Here is a 23,986-nt window from a genome sequence, read left to right as displayed (position 1 = left end):
CAAAGCTATACAAATAGTTTTGAACGGTGGGAGTCTGAGTGCTTAGAATGAAGAGACAGAAGCAGTGGCATAGCGTGGACTCTTGTCGATGCAGGAAACGGGCTCAATAGACGTCTGTGGGCCTGTCTCGATTCAGTCCTCTGCAGGGAGGAGAGACAGTGTGATGCAAGCACTTCTCTCTCAGCGTTGTAGTGATCAGTGGGGGTCTCAGCACTCAGACCCCAATGATCAAAATTTTTATATGCCTGTATAACATCAAACATTTTTGATAACTCACTGACACTTTCAGTGTTCCAGTTAGTGGTCTGGAAATGTGTTGGGTGACATACCGGTAATATCACAATGGAACCTCAGAGTACTGTGACAACACTGCAACTAAAGTCTTTACCTTGTATTCGTTTTGGTCATGGAAATCGGAAGTGAAAAGCCTTAATGTTTTATCTCCTGCTGCCGTACAAAATCTAGGTTTAAAAAGAAAATAGATACATGTGAAAAAATATACCTACAAAAAAAAAAAAATATTACCTTAAAATACAATTATGCAGTGGTGATGAAAACATTGGTAAATTAAGTGATCCTACCACAGAAGCCATTCATTATCAGTGCTGTCCAGAGCAAATCATCATATTCCGGATTTCACCAGATATCATGACATAAAAGATGTCATTTAACTGCTCAGTGACTTTTTGTTACAATAACCTTTCACATGAGTCTCTGTAACTCAGTAGAAAACAATACTAACAGCTGTAAAATGTGGACTTTTTTCATTCATGAAAGATTTCCTATTTTTGGCCACTCCAAAATGAGGATTTCTTAAAGAAAAGAAAATATAAAGGGGTTCTCAAATTTGGACTATCTCTACTTGTTATAAGTGTCCCTTGACTATAAGCAGATTACAAAGTATCCCCCTGCTGGGATCCCCCCCGAGATCAGCTGTGCTTTGTGGTGAAATTTGGCAATAAGTGTTCAGTTTCCCTGTAGCGCCACCACAGGGGAAACTATGAATTACACACTGCACGCTGAAATATAAGACAGTGTAATGCAGGACAGGACATGACCTCCAGAGAGAATCTTTGCTACCGCTCTCCACTGTTGCCCAGAAATGAGAACCCTGAACATGGGACCCCTGTATTAACTCACAGGTTCCTAAGAGGGTACAGTGCTGCCCATAATTATTCATACCCCAGGCAGATTTTGACTTAAAGGGAACCCGTCACCAGTTTTATGGTGTCCTAACTAAGGGCAACATAAATAAGTGACTGATTCTCTTAGCAAAATGCTGGGTCACTTTCTTTATTTGACCCAGTCAATATGCCAACATCTTGTATTGAAAAGCTCCAGCTGATAATGATGAGTCATGAATATTTATGAACTCCTGACTCTCCCCGCCCACCTGCTGCTGATTGACAGTTATTTTCCATATGAATCAGAAGCAGGTGGGCAGGGGAGTGGCTATAGCTCTGAATTAAATATACGCTGGACTCAATGACATCACGCCGGACTCAAATCAGCTCATTAGCATGTGGCATCTTTGTGTGTATATTATGAGGTAACCATCTGTCACACCAGTAAGTGAATACATCTAAGGCGCTTTTTAGTAGTTAATGATTGTATATAATTAGTTAGATTATAATCAAATATCCACATGACAGGTTCCCTTTAAAGTTACTTTTATGCAACCAGCAAGTAATTTTTTAATGGGAAATGGCATAGGTGTCTCCCAAAAGATAATAAGACGATGTACAAGAGGGATTATTGTGGAAAAAAAACATTTCTCAGCTTTTATTTACATTTGAGCAAAAAATACAAGATGTTCTGCACTATGGAAAATCTCAGAGGACGTGGTCGGAAGCCAAAAGTGACACCTGTGCTGGCCAGGAGGATAGTTAGAATGGTGAAAAAGATTCCAAGGATCGCCACCAAGGCCATCCTGGTGAAACTGGGCTCTGCTGGTGGCAATGTCTCAAGGCAGACAGTCCAACTGGACACTGCACAATGCAGACCAAGGAGGACGCCACGTCTCTTGATAAGGCACACAAAAGCTCGCTTGGCCTTTGCAAAAGCTCATCTGGACAAAGAAAACTACTTCTGGTCTTCTGTGTTATGAATTGTTTGGTCACAGTGGTGAGGAAAGGGTTAGCAGACAACAACATTAACTTTTTGGAGTGGCCCAACCAGAGTCCAGACTTGAAACCTTGAAACCAATAGAGAATCTGTGGAGGGAGCTAAAGATCAGGGTGATGGCAAGAAGACCCCCTGAAAGATTTGGAGCTCATTGCTAAAGATGAATGGGCAGAAATACCTGTGGAGACATGCAAAAAGCTGGTCTGCAATTATAGGAAGCGTTTGATTGCTCTAATAGCCAATAAAGGCTTTTCTATTGATTATTGAGAAGGGTATGTATAATTTTGGACTGGACACTTTTTGCTCAAATGTAAATAAAAGCTGAGAAATGTTTTTTTTCCACAATAATGCCTCTTGTACATCGTCTTATTATCTTTTGGGAGACACCTATAGTATGTCATTTCCAGTCAAAAAATTACTTACTGGTTGAATAAAAGTAACTTTAAGTCAAAATATGCCAGGGGATATGAATAATTATGGGCAGCAATGTATATGGATTTTCTAAACTGGACACCAGATTCAAGGTGATTGTAACTTTTGAGAAAAAAAAAGGGGGTACACAAAAGGAGATTTATTTAAATTAGACCAAATGAATATCAGAGAAGCTCCTTTATTCTTTACAGAGTTTCTGGAAAGAAATAGATCTGAAATATGGTTTGCTGCTATGTAAAGCTAAATATTACAAATAAAATGACAAGTCTGGGCACTCTCTGATGAAAAAATACTTGTAAGTACCTTAGAAGGGGAGGTAAAGCATCACACTTAGTTTCTGGACTCCAGGCTATGGCATCGACTCTTTCTCCATGATGAAATGTTTTGAGAATCTTGAATTCTATACCGTTTACACTTGAATCTTCTTCCTGTATCACAAATTGCAACAAAAAAAAAATGTGAAATGTAAATTAAAACAGAATGCAATGATTTGCAAATCTCATAAACCTATATTTTAGGCTACTTTCACACTTGTGGCAGAGTGATCCGGCAGGCAGTTCCGTCGCCAGAACTGCCTGCCGGATCCGTCAAAACGTATGCCAACTGATGGCATTTGTAAGACTGATCAGGATCCCATCTTAAAAATGCATTGAAATGCCGGATCCCGCACTAATACATTCCTATGGAAAAAAATGCTGGATCCGGCATTCAGGCAAGTCTTCCGGGTTTTTTGGGGGGGCTGGAGATAAAACCGTAGCATGCTGCGGTTTTATCTTTTGCCTCATCAGTCAAAAAGACTGAACTGAAGACATCCTGATGCACCCTGAACGGATTGCTCTCCATTCAGAATGCATGGGGATATGCCTGATCAGTTCTTTTCCGGTATTGAGCCCCTCGAACGGAACTCTATGCCAGAAAAGAAAAACGCTAGTGTGAAAGTACCCTTATTCACAACAGATCATAGAAAACAGATAAGATGCTGAAACTAAGACATTTTACCATTTCATTAAAAGATTAACTCATTTAGAACTTAATGGCAGCAACAAATCACAAAAAGTTCGTATAGTGGCAACAAAAGGCTGGAAAAGTAAGTGGTACTAATACAAAAAAGAGCAATTTTTTTGCAGTCACATGACTGGGTATAAAAAGCATGTTATAGGGGCAGAATCTCTCAAAATTAAGATAGCTGTGCAGAGGTCAACAATCCGTAAAAAACTGTGTCTAAAAATTGTGGGCCAATTTCAGAAAGCTATACCTCAACGTAAAATTGTGAAGACTATCATCAAAAGATTTAGGGAAACTGGAGAAATCCATGTGCGTAAGGGACAAGGCCAACGGTCAAAACTGTATACTCGTGATCTACCGGCCCTCAGGCAGCACTGCATTAAACCCAGACATGATTCTGCATTAGAAATCACTGCAGGGGCTCAGGAACACTTCCAGAAATCATTGCCTGTTCACAGTGCAAGCCACAAATGCAAGTTAAAGCTGTATCATGCAAAGAAGAAGCAATTTGTCAACATGGCCAGGAAACACATTTAAAATTGACTGAGGGAAAATGCCATCGGGTCCCCGTCACATCAGCGCAGGGACCGGATGGCCACCCCGCATAATCCTGCACATGCCGCGGTCAGCGCTGACCATGGCAGTGAGAGGGTTAATGTGCCGACATCTGTGTTTTCACCAATGCCAGCATATACAGCAGGGGTCCAGTTATCAGTGACTGATGGACCCCTGCCGCTGATTGGGCAGGCACAGCGCCTTAAATCACGTTCACCAGCGCCGTACATATATGGCGCGGGTCCTTAAGAGGTTAATAAGGGTGATGTCCTCACAGTGGTCAATGTTGAGTAATCACTGTTAGTCAATGACATTTTAACAACCGTGGCGTCCCACGTGGTAATCATTGGCCTCTGTCTCCACATCCCTGTAGCTGGTGCGGGTGAGGTTACCTTGAGGCCTCATGCACACGACCGTTGTGTGCATCTGTGGCCGTTGTGCCGTTTTTTCCCCCAACAAGTTAACTACAGGGGAGGGAGGGGGGGCCCACTGGCTACCAATGAGTTAACTACAGGGGGGGGGGGCGGCCGCACTGGCCAACAATGAGTTAAAAACAGGAAAGGGGGGGGGGGGGGGGGGTCTGCCCCCTGCTGCCTGGCAGCACCTGCCAGGCAGCAGGGGGCAGTCATGTACACAGTTTTTTTAGTATATTCTAACCTGAAGCGTCCCCATCACCATGGGAACGCCTCTGTGTTAGAATATACTGTCGGATCTGAGTTTCACGATGTAACTGATATCCGACAGTATATTCTAACACAGAGGCGTTCCCATGGTGATGGGGACGCTTCAAGTTAAAATATACCATTGGATTGGAGAAAACGCTGATCCAATGGTATAAAAGGGACTCCTGACTTTACATTAAAAGTCAATGGGGGACGGATCCGTTTGCAATTGCATCATATTGTGTCAACGTCAAACGGATCCGTCCCCATTGACTTGCATTGTAATTCAGGACGGATACGTTTGGCTCCGCACGGCCAGGCGGACACCAAAACGACTTTTTTTTCATGTCCGTGGATCCTCCAAAAATCAAGGAAGACCCACGGACGAAAAAACGGTCACGGATCAAGGACCCCGTTTTTGCGGACCGTGAAAAAATACTGTCGTGTGCATGAGGCCTCAGCGGTTTCTGCAGTTAGTACTTGGAGTCCCACGTGTCTCCACGCGCCGGTCTCAAGCCAGGAGGAAAGTTGCAGTGTCCGTGAAGCGCTCCACGTAAATCTCAATGAGGAGATGATTTCCTTATATCTCCATCGGTTCCTAGTAAGTGGGTTTCAGAATTTTGAAATGTATCTATAACTGTCAGACTTGTTTCGGAGTTTAGATTAACTGCTTCCTCAGTGGCTGCATAACATTTGAGCGTCCTACTCATTTATATAGTCATCTTTACGGTCATCCTAAACACCCAAACCGGATTATTTATTTTCCTCACTTTTTTGTTACTTCAAATTGTCAAAGTGAGTCATATATATTTATTTGTATCCTTTCAAATGCTTTAGTTTTCTTCTTTATTAGCCTGTTGTTATATCACCTCTGAAAAATGCATTGCGTTTGTTATGCGTTTTCTTGCGTACTTTATATACAGTTGCCTTTTGTCGTCAATTAAGGCTGTAAACCTGCATTTCCATTTAAAAAAAAAAAAAACACATGTGGAAATAAATATAAAATAGAAAGCTGAGAAAACAAAGGCTTGATTATATCGCCGAACTGGGATTAATATCCAGTTTCAAATACATGTCAAAGACTATTATATTAAGGTTAATTTAATGATGTTGATGTTAACTAAAGTTTCTTTTTCTCTCTTTGTATTGAATACCACTTATATTGCTGTAATGTAGTCACTAATACAGATTTGCTTATACTTTTTATAATATTTTTATAAGGTTGATTTTTTGTCAGATTTTTATCGCTACATTTTCTTTTCTAGATATCCTTTTCTTCCTAGACTTTGAGGAACATGGCAGATGGATGTGTAGGATAGGGGCCTTCCGCCAAGGGGAGATCGGAGTGGTGGTAACACAGCCTGACTCCGTTTTCCCATCAGCGAAGGGCACCCGTCCTTAATTCTACAAATAAAATTATAATATTAAAATTCAGCGCTGAGGCCTCCAGGTAAGAGTGTATTAAAGTAAAAAATCCTTCTAGATTCCAGATGTGACATTCTAGTGCTATGGTCTCCCCCTCTCCAATGTCTCTCCACCTTCTCAAAGGCTTCATTATGGAACTGTTTAAAGTGTTTTGATAGAGTGTTTTTCATAACCGTTTTTTATGTTTATTATAAGTTCCGATATTCTTTTTGTCCTCCCTATACATTGTTTTTTGCAAGGACATTGAATAACATAAATAACATTGGTGGAGCTACAGATCAAAATTTCGTATGTAAAGAAATTTTGTTTAGAGCTGACCTTTTCTGTCTTTTTTGGAAATGTAACAATTTAGCAGTTGTTGCATTTTTCACATCTATAAAAGTCTTTGATATTGAGCCATTTATGCATGGAATGTTGACCCCTTTTATTTGGTTTAATAGATGGTGCTACTTACAATCCCAAATGTGAGGCCTTTGTATATATTATCTGGGGGATAGTGGTGACTAAGGGGCCTATGAATTTATCCTTTAAAATATGGTGCCAATGTCGCTTCATAATTTTTTCTATTTTCTTATATTGTGCATTGAAGGGTAAGAGTATAGGTATGATCTCCTCTTCTCATCTTTTATCCATATTATTTGTCTCTGTTGTAAAGGACTGCCTATCCATGTCCCTCACTTTGGATAAAGATGCATCAACAACATTTTCTGGATATTCTTTTGTTATAAATTGTTCTTTCATTATTTGTGCCTCCTCCTCAAATTTATCATTTTTGGTATAGTTGCGTTTTATAAGATGGAACTGTCCATTAACGTGCATTTGGCAGAATGGATGCAGAATTCTGTAAACACCTGGAAGGTAATTCAACTTTAAAGGTTTTTTTCCAGGTTTTTCATATTGATAACCTATCCACCCGAAACACAGCTCCAACATGGATCCTTATTTGGTGTTCAGTTGGTAAACATTCACTTTAAATATTCATGTCATGAGGATACCTAACCTATTCCCAAATTGTCCTTTCTATATGAGTCACATTGGTTTCTGTGAGGCAGACACTAGCATGAAAACACTATGACGTGTGGCTTAACTCTGCAGCACTTACCAGATCCCATTGGCTGCAAAAAAAGAGCAACCCATAGATTGGTTAGCCACAGACAGCAGAGCTCTGTGCAGCAGTCTCCACTGCAGCACCATAGACAGGTCATCCCCACTAATACTGCAGCTTGTTTCCTACTCAAGGACAGAAGACTGTGCAGTTTACTGTTAGGTCGGAACCTGGGTCACGGGACAGACCGGTAAGAAGTATGTGCATAAAGACTGTAAAGTAAATGAAGCTAAACAGAGAGAACACAGCATTGGCACCTGACGCAAGGCACAGATGTGATGGTGAGTTTGTCATAATTTATGCCTTGATATTTGCTTAGTACTGTTGTAGAAGCTTTAAACATGAGGATGACAACTGCGTTTACATCTATCAGGCTTTTTCTCCACCACCTGCATCTTAATAAATTAATTTCTCTTGCTCTTAATGCGAATAGGTGATAGTTACAGCAGCACACACATGTAGTATAGAGGGACTGCTGTGGTCAGTGGGAGTGGACCAGCAATAGTTCCTCTTACCAAGTACATTATACCATCGAAAAGTTCACGACTGTGTTCAGATATTATGCTGTGTGTATAAGCTGGGTGCATGGAGAGAAAGCAGTTACCAACAGTACATGTATAGCACAGTTGCTTCAGGAGCAGTCACATAAGTTGTTGACACTGCTTCATATGCACAAAAATATATATAATAATGTAACCTATACAATAGAAACATGTAAAGATAGTACATCTAACAAAAAGCAAACAATCAAGAATCTGGTATAATAATGTAGGGTGCGTGTCCGCAGTCTAACCAACACAAAGTTGTGAGTCCTTTACTTGGTACAGCAAAGAGAAAGGGGGTCAGTCAGCACATCCCAATGCACAGGTGCACGTCGCCATGGCTGAAAGCACAGAGACAAAAAAACAATGCAACAGCACTCTGCAAACACAAATAATGTACAATAATGCCATCATTATAGAAAATATTCTGGTGCTAATGCTACGCTCATTTTAGAAATTTGACATTCTTGGCAATTACATTTTGTACAAAATGATTTGTGCCTGTCCGCCGACGTCAAGGTGATCTCTATAGGACAGGAACCTAACACTAAATGCTACCTGTTATAGTGCCATAATGGCCTCCATTAAATCCAGGGAATGCAAGTTCCACATGCATGCTGAGCCCACTTTATACCTCTCCTGGTGCCAGACGACTTCTAATGAATGCAGGGAGAGCATTTTGTCTTTTACTTGGTAGAGTCATGATTTGTTAGTCAGGAAATGTCATTGGTAACCACAATGCTCCTAGCAAGCACAGGGATAGCTGGACAGAGTGCAGCTTACTTGAGGGTGTGATAAACATTTTGATGGCAAGGTGGGGTTCACTGCACAAAAGTTGGATCGATTTAAGCAGAGGTGACTTTAAACCCACAAACATGGTCTGGTTGTCCATAAATATGAAAGCCAAAAACACTAAAGGGTAGAATACCTTGATATTTTTAAATATTTTTTTAATCCCTTTTGGGGATGGCTTATTTGGTTAGGATAGGAAAGTTTTCTCAACTTTTGATGGTGTAGAATTGAATAGCCGCCTATTGTACACAATGGATATTGGTTGTTGGAAATGCACAATCACATTTTAAGGGCGCAACATTTTTTTTTGCCTGTGTTTGTTCCATTCTTTTTGTGGTCCGTATGTGGAAACATTGACTTCAATGGGGCCACAAAAAAAAACAGAAATGACTCCGTGTTCGTATGTCCGTTCTGCAAAAAAATAAAACATGTCCTATTATTGTCCGCATTACAGACAAGGATAGGATTTTTCTATTAGGGCCCGGCTGTTCTGTAAAATGCGGAACGCACACGGCCACTATCTGTGTTTTACAGATATGCAATTTGCAGAAATTCTGAGAATATTGAGTCAGTTATCCTTATAAATGTTACCATGCGATTCTCCCCATTCACACTTGTCCTTAGTAATATAACTACAGAACTGAAGAAGAAATATATAGCAAACTAGGAGTTAAACCCCGAGAAAACTTTTGTTCTACTTGGCTGCGTGGTCTAGAAATAATGTATGTTGTTACACAAAACACTGTGCTATTAGAGCTGCATATCTGGGACTAATAAAAGTCAACTGAACAAGAAGGTCTAAAAGGTCTCACTAGTACATGTAATGGGCTGACACACAAGCTGAGCAGAATGAATGATCTCAGGAAGACTGTGTTCCCCTCCAGATTCATTTGTCATCCTGATATGTTCAGGAACATGGCAGGATATGTTCTTTTGGCATGAAACATGTATATCTACGGCCACTCTTGTGGTCAATGCTGATATTTCACATTACCTTTCTATTAACAGCTCTCCAGCATTGCATCATTAAAGTATACAAATATCAAGTTAAAGGTCAAGTTCTTAAAATATAAAAATAAAAGAGATAAAGCACTTGTGGTACAGGGGCTGATTTCTGCTTAGGCCTCATGCACACGACCATAAAAAATACGGATGACGTCCGTGTGCATTCTGTATTTTGCGGAATGGAGCAGCTGGCCCCTGATAGAACTGTACTATCCTTGTCCGTAATGCGGACAATAATAGGACATGTTCTATTTTTTTGCAGAACGGAAATACGGAAACAGAATGCACATGGAGTAACTTCTTTTTTTTTTTGCAGCCACATTGAAATGAATGGTTCCGCATATGGTCCGCAAAAAAAACCTGAATGGACACAGAAAGAATATACGTTTGTGTGTATGAGCCCTTAGGCTGTGTTTACATCTGTGTTGTCCCAAGCCTTATACAGCCTTAATTCCATAGAACAAAACGACATAGGGTCACATGAACCATGGACACGTCATCAACTTCGGCCTGACAGGAACCAGAACAACTGAGGTCCAGACAGGCAGCGTTGGAACGGTTGGACCTTTAGCAGGTGAGTAAAAATATTTTTTTTTCTTTCTTTCACAAGTCTGTCTGCTTCCCTGAGAATTTTAAAAACCCTTGGACAACCTGTGCCAGGCAGCTGCTGTAAACAGGCAAATACATTAATGGGAAGCATTTTTGTTTCTATACAGATCACTAATCAAATGGAATACTGCATACAGTTTGGGGCACTTATGTATAAGGACATAGCTGAATTAGGGTGGTTGCAGAGGAGGGCGACCAAGGTAATTAAAGGGGTTGTCTCCTTTTCCTGCGGGTTATTAGTATCAACGTGCTAGCAGGATTAGGATCTAGTCCAGACTGTTTTAGATGTAGAGGGTCAATACTTATCCTTGACTACATCAGCCCAATCTGGTGCCTGAAAGCCACGAAAGTAATACACAGAATTTTTCCCGTCTTAACCAGTTATTAATAAATACTGTATTATTTTCCTTTAAAGGGAACCTGTCATCGGAATTTTGTGTAAAGAGCTGAAGACATGGGCTGCTAGGTGGCCGCTAGCACATCCACAATACCCAGTCCCCATAGCTCTGTGTGCCTTTATTGTGTAAAACAAACGATTTGATACATATGCAAATTAACCTGAGATGAGTCCTGTCCCTGACTCATCTCACATACAGGACTCATCTCAGGTTAATTTGCATATGTATCAAATCGTTTTTTTTTTTACACAATAAAAGCGCACAGAGCTATGCGGACTGGGTATTGCCGATGTGCTAGCGGCCATCTAGCAACACATGTCTTCAGCTCTATACACAAAATCCCGGTGACAGGTTCCCTTTAAATCTGTTCTTTAGGCCAGTGTTTCCCAACCAGTGTACCTCCAGCTGTTGCAAAACTACAACTCCCAGCATGCCCGGACAGTCTTTGGTTGTGCGGGCATGCTGGGAGTTGTAGTTTTGCAACAGCTGGAGGCACACTGGTTGGGAAACACTGCTTTAGGCAGTGTGATATGTATATTCTTAAGTGAATGTACACCCTAGTATCTTTACCGTGTGAGACAATTAAAGGGGTTGTCCCACAAAAAATATTCTATAGTTTTCAAACCAGCACTGAATATCTGAATATTTTTGTAATTGCATGTAATTAAAAATTTGGCATAGCCACTGAGTTACTCAATAAAACATATCTGTATAGCGCCACCTGCTGTTTTTTTTTGTCCTGCTTACTGAGATAGCCGCACATGCTCAGTTTTAAAGAGGACCTTTCACCTAAAAAAAAAAATTAAACTAAGACCATAGCTTAACTTACATGCCCCCATGAAGTCTTGATCGTTTTTTCTTTTTTCAAACTGTGCCCCCGTTTCTCCGCTATGCCCTCCGGAATAATTCCCGCCGTCTATGCTAATGAGCCAGCCTCAAATGGGCTGGCTTTAAAAGTTCTCCCGGTCGTGCCTTCCATCTTCTCCCTGGCACGGAGCGCATCCAATCAGCGTGCTCCGCTCTTAGCCGGATAGACGAAATCGCTCCAGTTCTCTGAAGTCTCGCGAGAACTGGAGCGTCTTCTCCCTGGCTAAGAGCGGAGCGCGCTGATTGGATGCGCTCCGTGCCAGGGAGAAGATAGAAGGCACGCCGAGGAGAACTTTTAAAGCCAGCCCATTTGAGGCTGGCTCATTAGCATAGACGGCGGGAATTATTCCGGGGGGCATAGCGGACAAACGGGGGCACAGTTTGAAAAAAGAAAAACCGATCAAGACTTCATGGGGGCATGTAAGTAAAGCTATGGTCTTAGTTTAAATTTTTTTTTTAGGTGAAAGGTCCTCTTTAACCTTCAACTGCCTCCTGAGCTGTGATAGGGAGAGCGTGGACACGCCCCCTTAGCTGCAGCAGAAAGGACACTCCCCTTGAGCTGCCAGCTTGATATAAATCTAGCAGAGCACTGTTATTGGCAGGGAGATCTCTGGATCCATGTGAGGTACAGGGCTTATGAACACTAGATTTTTGGAGATGTGGTGTTGATGAAATGTTGTATTTTGAGCCAAGAAGGTATTTTTACCCTTATCATGATGCAATGGGCATATGTCTCATGTATATATTATTTTGCTGTCCTCTGGTTGAACAGTAAAATTACAGTTTGGACTTAATGGACCTATGCCTTTTTTCAACCTCATCAACTATGTAGCTATAAGAAACATTAATTGGTAGGAATTCCTTAACTTTAGAAGTTTTTTTTTCCAGAATCCTCCAATTCTAAAGAAGTAGGAAAACCCTGCTCAGGGGGAGGGGGCAGTCAGCATTGTGGCAGTCACTGAGATGTATGGAAGTTTCTGAAATGAATTTGTCCTAGTGACACAATGGAGAGGAATGGTGCATGCGTGTCCTGCTTTCCAGCCGAGAATAGGTACTTGCAGCAGTCGGAGTTCAGGCTCCCACCTAACCTACTTGTATATCCTGCCAGATTGACAGGCTATAAAAACAGGAGAGATGAGTGACAGAAGAGAAAGCAGTCTGTTCTTCAGTCTTAGGCTACATGCACGCGACCGTTCTGTTTTTTGTGGTCCGCAAACCGCGGATCCGCAAAACACGGATTGCATCCATATGCGTTCTGCAATTTGCGGAACGACACGGACAGTCTTTAATATAACTGCTGATTCTTATAGGACATGTTATTTTATTTTTTGCGGGGCCACGAAACGGTGCAACGGATGTGGACAGCACACGCAATGCTGTCCGCATCTTTTGCGGCCCCATTAAAGTGAATGGGTCCGCATCCGAGCCGCCAAAACTGCGGCTCGGATGCAGACCAAAACAATGGCCGTGTGCATGAGGCCTAAAAGAGAGAGCCTGCCCACAAGCCTGAGCTGGCTGATAAAGCATGAGCTGGCAGATAAGTCCTGTGCTTGATATAACATACTCGCTCTCCTTATCAACACATGGCGCACATCCTTCCCAGTCACTGCACTACATGACATCCACAGTTAGCTCCCGAATCTATGTAGTCCTGCTGATTGTCTCTTTCAGCACAGAGTAAATCAGTGTGTTTTATATAGATGGTCACTGTGTACATGTGTGTTGCATTTGTGTATAAGCATCAGCAGAAAGTAAGAGATGAGAAGTTTCTGCTCACTTAGGGCTGTTTCACACGAGCGAGTCCATTGCGGGAATCACGCTCCGTGTGTGAGTGTGATCCTCCACTCTGGACTTGCAGGAGCGCACGGCATTATCATGGTTTATAATGCTATGTGTCTCTGCATGACCTTAGTTCTACAGAATCATACTGACAGCTTTATGTCACTATGATTCGGTGGAAAAAAGGCCATGCAGAGACACATCAATAAAAGCTCTGTGTGAGTGCTCAGGGCTGGTGTCCGCCGGCCAATGAAAACACGGCGCAACACATGCAGCCTGGACAGCCCACAGAAGCGCGGCCATCCAATCAGTCGCCGCCCGGACCGCTCACAATTGTGCAGGCCAATTAACACTCGGCGCACCACGCGCCGTACGGACCGCCCACAGCACGGAGCCGTCCAATAACACCATCCCCACAACTGCGCGCTGGCCAATAACCGCCTTTTATGGTGTGTTGTGTCAGTTTGAGTAGAGTCATTTTGTGCATAACAAGCGCCGCCATTACATGCACAGAGAGGCAGAAATTACAGAATTATCAGATACAAACTGCGGCTGCTGCCAGCAGTATTAGCCAGCACCAGCAGTCATTGCCACCAGTCACAGTGACAGCAGTCAGTGCCAGTCCTATAAGCCACCAGTCACAGTGCCAGTGGTCTCAGCACCACCAGTTAGTGCCAGCCATATCAGCACCACCAGTCAGTGCCAGCTGTATTAGCCACTAGTCACATTGCCAGTGTCTCAGCACCACCAGTCAGTGCCAGCCGTATCAGCCAGCAGTCATTGCCAGCCATGAGTCATTGCCACTAGTCACAGTGACAGCAGTCAGTGACAGCCTTATCAGCCACCAGTGTCAGCACCACCAGTCAGTGGCAGCTATATTAGCCACCAGTCACAGTGACAGTGGTCTCAGCACCACCAGAGAGCCAGCTCTATCAGCCACCAGTCACTGTGACAGCAGTCTCAGCACCACCAGTCAGTGTCAGCCATATTAGCCACAAGTCACAGTGGTCTCAGCACCACCAGTTAGAGCCAGCTCTATCAGCCACCAGTCACAGTGCCCGCCGTTTCAGCACCACCAGTCAGTGCCACCAGTCACAGTGACAGCAGTCAGTGCCAGCTGTAAAAGCCACCAGTCACAGTGCCAGTGGTCTCAGCACCACCAGTTCCACTTAGAACCGTGCTGCCCACACCAGTGCCTGCAGTCTCAGCCACCAGTTAGTGTCAGCCGTCTCAGCCAGGAGTCTCAGCCACAGCCACCAGTCAGTGCCAGCAGGCGTAGCCGCAGTCAGCAGTCTTAGCCACCAGTCAGTGCCAGCAGTCTCAGCCATATCCACCAGTTAGTGCCAGCATTCTCAGCTACAGCCAAAACTCAGTGCCAGCAGTCTCAGCCACAGCCACCAGTCAGTGCCAGCAGGTGTAGCCGCAGTCAGCAGTCTTAGCCACCAGTCTCACCCACCAATCAGTGCCAGCAGTCTCAGCCATAGCCACCAGTCAGTGCCAGCATTCTCAGCTACAGCCAAAACTCAGTGCCAGCAGTCTCAGCCACAAGTCCCAGCCAGCAGTCTCCGCCCCAGCCACCAGTCAGTTCCCTTGCCATTTAATATAGACTGTTCCTACTAATGTTTATGCACTACTGTTCTAGCACCCATTATTGTAACCGGCTTAATATCTAGTAGCATTATAAATCATGATAATGCTGTGCGCTCCTGCAAGTCCAGAGCAGAGGATCACACTCACACACAGAGCGTGATTCCTGCAATGGACTCACTTATGTGAAAAAGCCCTTAAGCAAAATAAGATGGTTAAAGGAAGTCTGTCATCTATTTTTTACTAATATAACTTACAGTATTGGTCATCAGATTCTTGGATAAGCATTGCTAACATACCCATGTGTAATCTGTGCGTTAATGCAATCTTCAGAAAAAAACATTTTTGTTACTTTGGAAAACGGCTCCCAGGTAGATGGGCATTCCTGCTCAGAGTGCACGAAACTGCCCACCTGCCCCAGTGTCTCCTCCTCCCTATAGTCTCCCAGTGCTTCCTCCCCTGAAGTTAGGCAATGCATCTCCATATCTTATGTTGGCCATGTGCTTTGCTTCTGATCTTTATAAGTGGCGCCTGCGCATAGCAGCATCGAGGGGATCCCCCACAGTAGGCACCAGAAGCCTTCCAGAGACAAACTGCTGCTAAAGAGGTCTGACAGTGGCTTACTCCCCTTTTCTCACAGAAAACACATGCATGCTCAGCCAAGTCACGCATACATGTAAATCTGCCTCTGTAGAGAAATAAACAGAAGAAGAGGCAGCACTCCAAATCACCGCCCCTCGTCTGATTTGGAGCTGCCTCTTCTGCTTTTATTTGATTATTGGACTAAAAGCCGACAGCCTGGGAGGATTTGCACCCACTATATTACTGACAATGCTGCTATGCATTTTTTTGGTGTATATGTAGATAGATAAGAAAGATAGATATGAGACAGATAGATAGACATGATGAGATAGATAGAAGATTTTCAATAGACTGTAAGCTCTTGTGAACAGGGCCCTCATTCCTTTTGTTCTAATTATTGACTTGTTGCTATGTTATTTATGACTTTTTGTACATGAACCCCTAAATTGTAAAGCGCTGCAGAATATGTTGGCGCTATGTAAATATTTTATATATATATATTGTAAGAAGGTAAAAGGCATCATCGTGGATGATAGGTATGTGTCAACAAGTTTCCTGGCCTCGGTGGAGTAAGAGCCAGTTTTCATGTTTCAGCAGCAGTTGCTATGTGACACCTTGCTATCTAGTATGGCTGTAAATAGCTGATCCGGGACGGCTCTTACTGGGAGTAGTCAAAGTGCTGGGTGGGTGACTACTCCCCACGGTCCAGGACGGGTTTTGACAGGCCTATAAAAAACAGCCAGCAGTGTCGGGTGGGTGGATTATTCCTCTCCGACACTGGAGCTGTGTGAAACTCTGCTGAGATCTGAGGCCTGTGTGTGGGCTGAAAGCTGAAGTAAGTGGGTTGGGCGAGCAGGCCGCCTAAAGCCTGCAGGTGGACTTTCTGAGGCTGAGCATTCAGCCGGGTGTGGATTAAACACCCAGGATCAAAGGTGAATGTTTTTCTGTATGAACTGTTTTGGGTGTGAACTAACACCAATACTTAAAATGGACTGTCATACTGTGAACCAGCAACTAGTGTGAATAAACACTGCAGTGTCTTTGCCTCTATACTGCACCCGTTTGTCCTGTCTACCAGAGCGAATCCCCACTATATATATATATATACACACACAAACACACACACACATATATATATATATATATATATGAGAGAGAGAGAGAGACACACACACACAAATATATATATATATATATATATACACACACACAAATTAATAGTATTAATAAAAAATAAAATAAACTATAGCATTGATTTTCAGAAATAAAGCCATATTGAAACCTACCTGAAATCGGCAAGATGCGATAACTACATAATTGTTGCCACCATAGGCTATTAAGGATTCGACACCCCCAGAATCAAAAGGATTAAATTCCACTACATGTATAAAGTCTTCACAGTCCACTGTATATGTAGCTTTCCTAGTTGAGTCTTGTTTCATTCTCTGCTGCATTACTTCCAGACTGAAATATCAGAGAAGGATAATTATATATTAGAATTAAACATAATAATAAAGGGGGTGCACAGCTGGGAGAAATTATTGATAAAGGAGTAGGTAAAAAAAAAAAAGTGAAAGAAGCAGCAGTCACCTCATTGATCCCCCGCTGCTCCCGTGTCAATGCACAACGGGTTTCCGCTGGTCTCGATGCACAGGAAATAACTGCAGCAGTCACCTACCACAACCAGCGATTGGATGGGTGGGCATGGCTATGTGTCATTTTAAATGGTTTTAATCCTTTAAAGGGGTTGTCTCATCACATGAAGTGACATTAATGATGTGTACCAACCTAATACAAGTAACTTACTAATATGCTTTATGTTAAAAATAATGCTACCTGATCTTCACATAATTTTTCTTGTCTTTATATACACTGCTCGTCTCTAGGAGTTACGGCCACCACTGGAATACACCAGCGGTTGCACTCTGAAGAGATCGCGGGAGCGAGCGCACATAGTCTGCCATGTCTGCGCATTAGCTCCTGGCCCCGTATGTGCTATGTATCTCTCACAGTGCGGGAGCGTGCACTGCTGGCCTGTGGTGCTAATCCTGTTCACAGGAACCGCTCTTCCTTTGCGTCCTCCTTCTCTGCAGCCGGATCCCGCGCCTGCGCTATCCATTGCTTGGCCGGGGCATGCACACTGCGATACCCATTGTGGGCACGGCATCGCAGTAGCTACTACGCATGCGCCAGCCAACGGCGAGAAACAGCGGCGAGGAGGCGGACCAGAGACACCCACAATGGGCATCGCAGTGCGCATGCCCCGGCCAAGCAATGGATAGCGCAGGCGCGGGATCCGGCTGCAGAGAAGGAGGACGCAAAGGAAGAGCGGGGCGGGCAGAGGAAGAGGCTGGGGCGGGGATATGACGAAAAGAGGCAGAACAGCCTGGGCTCCAACGAGGTGAACCCCTCCCTGGGCACTTGCGAGCCCTAATTTACATATGAATAAAAGTCTGTTTTTGCCTTGGGGGAACTTCAGAAGCACACATCAAAGGTACCATTAGAATCATAGACTGCTATGCTAGAGCGCTATGTAAGCGGTCTATAAGGTCACAATCTGGTGACAGACTCTCTTTAAGGGGTTTTACTACGTTTTAGATATTGATGATACCTGTCCTTCCAGATAGGTTATCAATCTCAAATCGGTGGGGGTCCACCAACCAGCACCCGATGTTGCCAGTAACAAAGTGAGGAAAGCTCCATGTGTAGTGGCCGTGCTGGGAGGTACTGCAGCTCAGCTTCTATTCACTTTAGGCCTCTTTCACACAACCGTTTTTTTTTTCTGTTTACGGGCCGTTTTTTGTGTTCCGTATACGGAACCATTCATTTCAATGGTTCCATAAAAAAAAAAAACTGAATGTACTCCGTATGCATTCCGTTTCCATATTTCCGTTCCATTGAAAGATAGAACATGTCCTATTATTGCCCGCAAATCACGTTCCGTGGCTCCATTCAAGTCAATGGGTCCGCAAAAAAAAACTTAACACATACGGAAATGCATCCGTATGTCTTCCGTATCCATTCCGTTTTTGTGGAACCATCTATTGAAAATTTTATGCACAGCCCAATTTTTTCTATGTAATTACTGTATAATGTATATGCCATATGGAAAAACGGAACGGAAAAATGGAACAGAAACACAACGAAAAAAAAAAAAAAAAGGAACAACGGATCGGTGAAAAACGCCCCGCAAAACACTGAAAAAGCAATACGGTTCTGGTTTGGGCTTCAAAACTGCATCAAGAAACCTGAAGTAAAAAAAAATACTTTCTCTCCTTTTTTTGATCCATTTCTAATTTTGACTTCCAAAACTGCATGCAGAAACCTGGCCGTGGCCATACCCTTATCTTTCCTGTAAAAACAGCCTGGTGGGCTTAGGCTGCTTTCACACTAGCGTTCGGGTTTCCGTTCGTGAGCTCCGTTTGAAGGAGCTCACGAGCGGACCCGAACGCAGCCGTCCAGCCCTGATGCAGTCTGAATGGAGGCGGATCCGCTCAGACTGCATCAGTCTGGCGGCGTTCAGCCTCCGCTCCGCTCGCCTCCGCACGGACAGGCGGACAGCTGAACGCTGCTTGCAGCGTTCGGGTGTCCGCCTGGCCGTGCGGAGGCGTGCGGATCCGTCCAGACTTACAATGTAAGTCAATGGGGACGGATCCGTTTGAAGATGCCACAATGTGGCTCAATCTTCAAGCGGATCCGTCCCCCATTGACTTTACATTGAAAGTCTGGACGGATCCGTCCCAGGCTATTTTCACACTTAGCTTTTTTTAGCTAATATAATGCAGACGGATCCGTTCTGAACGGAGCCTCCGTCTGCATTATTATGGGCGGATCCGTTCAGAACGGATCCGCCCGAACGCTAGTGTGAAAGTAGCCTTACTGGGTGATGTAGCCACATTGATCTGATATTGATGACTTATGTGGATATTATGTCATCAATATCTAAAAGGTGGTACACCCATCTCAAGGATGCAGCCTTAATTTTCCCTCCCCGCCTTTCACAAGCCATACCCATTTTATTTTCCTGTACGCATACCGGTAGGCTTTTTATTTTTGTTGCAGGACAAGTTGTACTTTTAACCCCTTAAGGACACAGCCTTATTTCACCTTAAGCACCAGGCCATTTTTTGCAAATCTGACCAGTGTCACTTTAAGTGCTGATAATTTTAAAATGCTTTGACTTATCCAGACCATTCTGAGATTGTTTTTTCGTCACATATTGTACTTCATGACACTGCTCAAATTGGGTCAAAAAAGTTATTTTTTTTGCATTCAAACATACCTAATTTACCAAAAATTGGGAAAAATTAGAAAATTTCAAAGTTTCAGTTTCTGTAATACTTCTACTTCTGTAATACATAGTAATACCCCCAAAAATTGTGATGACTTTACATTCCCCATATGTCTACTTCATGTTTGAATTATTTTTGGAATGATATTTTATTTTTTAGAGATGTTACAAGGCTTAAAAGTTTAGAAGCAAATCTTGAAATTTTTCTGAAATTTACAAAAACCCAATTTTTAGGGACCACTACAGGTCTGAAGTCACTTTGCGAGGCTTACATAATAGAAACCACCCAAAAATGACCCCATCTAAGAAACCACATCCCTCAAGGTATTCAAAACTGATTTTACATACGTCGTTAACCCTTTAGGTGTTGCATAAGAGTTATTGGCAAATGGGGATGAAATTTGAGAATTTCATTTTTTGTCTAATTTTCTATTTGAACTAGGGGTGCACCGAAATGAAAATTCTGGTCCGAAACCGAAAATTCAGGATACCCCTTGACCGAAACTGCCTTTTTGCCCAAATACTTTTTTTTTTAAATGATTTTATTAATAATTCTTTTTCATGAATTTAATAAATCATATGACCCACCCACCCCATAACAGTGCCATCCACAGACCCCCCACCCACCCCATAACAGTGCCATCCACAGACCCCACCCACCCCATAACAGTGCCATCCACAGACCCCCCCCCACCTCATAACAGTGCCATCCACAGACCCCCACCCACCCCATAACAGTGCCATCCACAGAACCCCCCCCCCCCCCCCCATTGCCGCTCCAGTACAGACTAGTTATTATAAAATGTGTACAATTAATAGAAAATAGCGGGGAGGGACTGGGAGGAGGAGCTGGGGGCCGGTGCGTTCACTGTTCTCCGGCCCCCAGCTCCAGTAGTTATAAAATGTGTGCAATTAATAAGCATTCTATTCATGAGGCCCCCTCTGCAGTAGAACATTCAATATAGCCACATCCTACTCACAGGGCTGTTATCTTAATGCTGGCCGGCTGGGCAGAGGAGCGGCAGCGTCACAACTGACGTCATGTGCCCGGCCTACTTTCTGAATGAAGGAGGCGGCGCAGGCATGTGACGTCAGTCGTGACGCTGCCGCTCGTCTGCCCGGCCGGCCAGCATTAAGATGACAGCCCTGTGAGAGGGTTCGTCAAGTGATGAATCGGAAGAAGAGTCATACATGAGAAAAGATTCTTCTTCTCCACTGTCAGAGTCAGACTCTGAGGCTAGTATGGCATAATCCTCCTTGGCGCTGTACACCCGTTGAGACATTTTGTAAAATATATATATATATATATATACAGAAAAAAAAATAGAAAAAGAAAATTGCTCCAAAAGCAGTGGAGCTTTATATCACTGGTAGAAGATAAAGGCTCGGAGGTATGGGGGGGAGCCATTAATAATCCATTATGACTAAGAACACTACTGTTTGAAACGCGTAAATCTACTGGGAAAACAGTGGGAATCAGTGCCACTGTATGCTGTATTTACTCTGAACAATTTGGTGAATAAAGATCGGGACTGCTAAAACGTCTACCATTGGTGCTGGAGCTTCCTTTCTTTATATGTGGACAATATGGTGCAATTGAAAACGGATCCGTCCACCATTGACTTTACATGTAAGTCAGGATGGATCCGTTTTGACTTTGTTCTTCATAATGCAAACGGACCCGTTCTGAACGGATACAATTGTTTGCATTATAGGTGCGGATCCGTCTGTGCAGATACCAGACAGATCCGCACCTAACATAGGTGTGAAAGTAGAAGGCAGAAAGAGAAAAACAAAAAAATATAAAATATATAGTGGCAATTCTGGAGGAGCTGCTAAACCCCTGACACTGTGGCGTGTCTTTTATTGGGGGAGCAGCCCAACCGCATGTGGACCGCAGTAATCGACTAACCCCAGCAAAATATGCATACAATGGAGGATGTCGGCGCGGTCCACATGCACCACAAGAGCAAACTACACAAAAAATGTAGCAATCATATGAAACACACAGAGAGAATGCACCAAACAGATATAACACTGACTATGCTGGCAAGACATGAATAAAGGTATTAAAAGCTGAGACTTTTGCCAATATATTCCAGTCATGGATATATCGGAGCCCATCATGCACCACGTCACGGTTCTCAGCATGGCAAGGGGTCCTAACCGCTGCTCTAACTATGGTGTGAACACGGTCTGGCGGTGATATAATTCAACTCGCAGCCAAGCTTCCCACAAATGCCCAGCATGTATACTGCGGTAGTACTATGTGAATGAAGCCAGGCCGCGAGTCACACCCACACCAGACCATGTGATGGAGGTTACCAGGTGCAAAAGAGTGTTAGAATGCCAAGTAAAGGCAAACACACTCAAATCTAACAAGGCAGAAAGAGAAAAACAAAAAAATATAAAATATATAGTGGCAATTCTGGAGGAGCTGCTAAACCCCTGACACTGTGGCGTGTCTTTTATTGGGGGAGCAGCCCCACCGCATGTGGACCGCAGTAATCGACTAACCCCAGCAAAATATGCATACAATGGAGGATGTCGGCGCGGTCCACATGCACCACAAGAGCAAACTACACAAAAAATGTAGCAATCATATGAAACACACAGAGAGAATGCACCAAACAGATATAACACTGACTATGCTGGCAAGACATGAATAAAGGTATTAAAAGCTGAGACTTTTGCCAATATATTCCAGTCATGGATATATCGGAGCCCAGACCGTGTTCACACCATAGTTAGAGCAGCGGTTAGGACCCCTTGCCATGCTGAGAACCGTGACGTGGTGCATGATGGGCTCCGATATATCCATGACTGGAATATATTGGCAAAAGTCTCAGCTTTTAATACCTTTATTCATGTCTTGCCAGCATAGTCAGTGTTATATCTGTTTGGTGCATTCTCTCCGTGTTTCATAGGTGTGAAAGTAGCCTAATACAGTTTACATTATGCATCTTTCTAACAGGTCAGAAAATAACATTTTGTTGGAGTGCTTCTTTAATTCACCATATCACAAACTGGAAAACAATAAAAAAAAAAAATATTGCAGTGATAGGTTTCATCTTTCATTTTTACTGTATTCACTTTGCACTAAAACTGACATGTTACCCTCTGTGGATTAGTAGGATTAAAGTCAAGTTTTTACACAGTCTTGTTTAGACTATAAGACTCACTTTTTTTAGCAGGAAAAAAATCTTGCTTAAAAGATTAAAAGTCTTAGGCCTCTTTCAGACGGGCGTTGCGGGGACACGCGCGATTTTAAAACATTGTAATGCGTTTTGCACTCGCGTGAGAAAAATTGCGCGTTTGGTACCCAAACTTCTTCACAGAAGTTCAGGCTTGGGATCGGTGTTCTGTAGATTGTATTATTTTCCCTTATAACATGGTTATAAGGGAAAATAATAGCATTCTGAATACAGAATGCATAGTACAATAGCGCTGGAGGGGTTTAAAAAATATAATTTAACTCACCTTAGTCCAGTTGATCGCGCAGCCCGGCTTCTCGTCTGTCTCCTTTGCTGAACAGGACCTGCGGTGACGTCACTCCGGTCATCACATGTTCCATCACCATGGTAAAAGATCATGTGATGGATCATGTGATGACCGGAGTGACGTCACCACAGGTCCTGTTCAGCAAAGGAGACAGACGAGAAGCCGGGCAGCGCGATCAACTGGACTAAGGTGAGTTAAATGGTGAGTTAAATTATTATTATTAAATAATAATGATCGGGTCTCCCGATCATCTCCTAGGAACCGTGCATGAAAATCGCACCGCATCCGCACTTGCTTGCGATTTTCACGCAACCCTATTCACTTCTATGGGGCCTGCGTTACGTGAAAAACGCAGAATATAGAGCATGCTGCGATTTTCACGCAACGCACAAGTGATGCGTGAAAATCAACGCTCATGTGAACAGCCCCATAGAAATTAATGGGTCAGGATTCAGTTCGGGTGCAATGCGTTCAACTCACGCATCGCATCCACGCGGAATACTCGCCTATGTAAAAGGGGCCTTACAGTCTGCAGACAGGGTGATCCAGCAGAGCAAGACCCCCCCCTGATCTGGCACACTTCTCTCTCCCCCTGCCCGCCATGGATCCGTGATCAGTGCAGCCAACAGAGGAGTGGTCATTCAACTTATGGAGAGGACAGCGAGAAACACTTCCCTCCCCAGGGAGCAGGGAAATAGACAAAAGCTCTGATAAGGAACTTTGAT

The 23,986-nt window shown here is 43.4% G+C and overlaps 2 protein-coding genes across 2 annotated transcripts in view; one reads left to right on the top strand and one right to left on the bottom strand.

Moving 5' to 3' along the window:
• Positions 1–23,986, bottom strand: part of NUP37 (nucleoporin 37) — a 53,124-nt gene that overhangs the window by 26,869 nt on the left and 2,269 nt on the right. Inside the window, exons 2-4 of the mRNA XM_044280603.1 lie at positions 16,756–16,933; positions 2,860–2,984; positions 389–461 (exon numbers count right to left, since the gene is read on the bottom strand). Coding sequence (XP_044136538.1) covers positions 389–461; positions 2,860–2,984; positions 16,756–16,923 — 366 coding nt within the window. The 5' untranslated portion in view covers positions 16,924–16,933. The remainder of the gene's footprint in view (positions 1–388; positions 462–2,859; positions 2,985–16,755; positions 16,934–23,986) is intronic.
• LOC122928102 (PARP1 binding protein) overlaps positions 7,400–23,986 on the top strand; it is a 61,003-nt gene continuing 44,416 nt past the window's right edge. Inside the window, exons 1-2 of the mRNA XM_044280600.1 lie at positions 7,400–7,589; positions 9,964–10,221. The gene's annotated coding sequence lies outside the window, so the exon portion shown is untranslated. The remainder of the gene's footprint in view (positions 7,590–9,963; positions 10,222–23,986) is intronic.

This window comes from Bufo gargarizans, chromosome 2, assembly GCF_014858855.1.
Source record: "Bufo gargarizans isolate SCDJY-AF-19 chromosome 2, ASM1485885v1, whole genome shotgun sequence".
NCBI classification, from domain to species: Eukaryota; Metazoa; Chordata; class Amphibia; order Anura; family Bufonidae; genus Bufo; species Bufo gargarizans.
The sequence above is the reverse complement of the archived record's forward strand: the minus strand, read 5'-3'. Positions and strand labels throughout refer to the sequence as shown.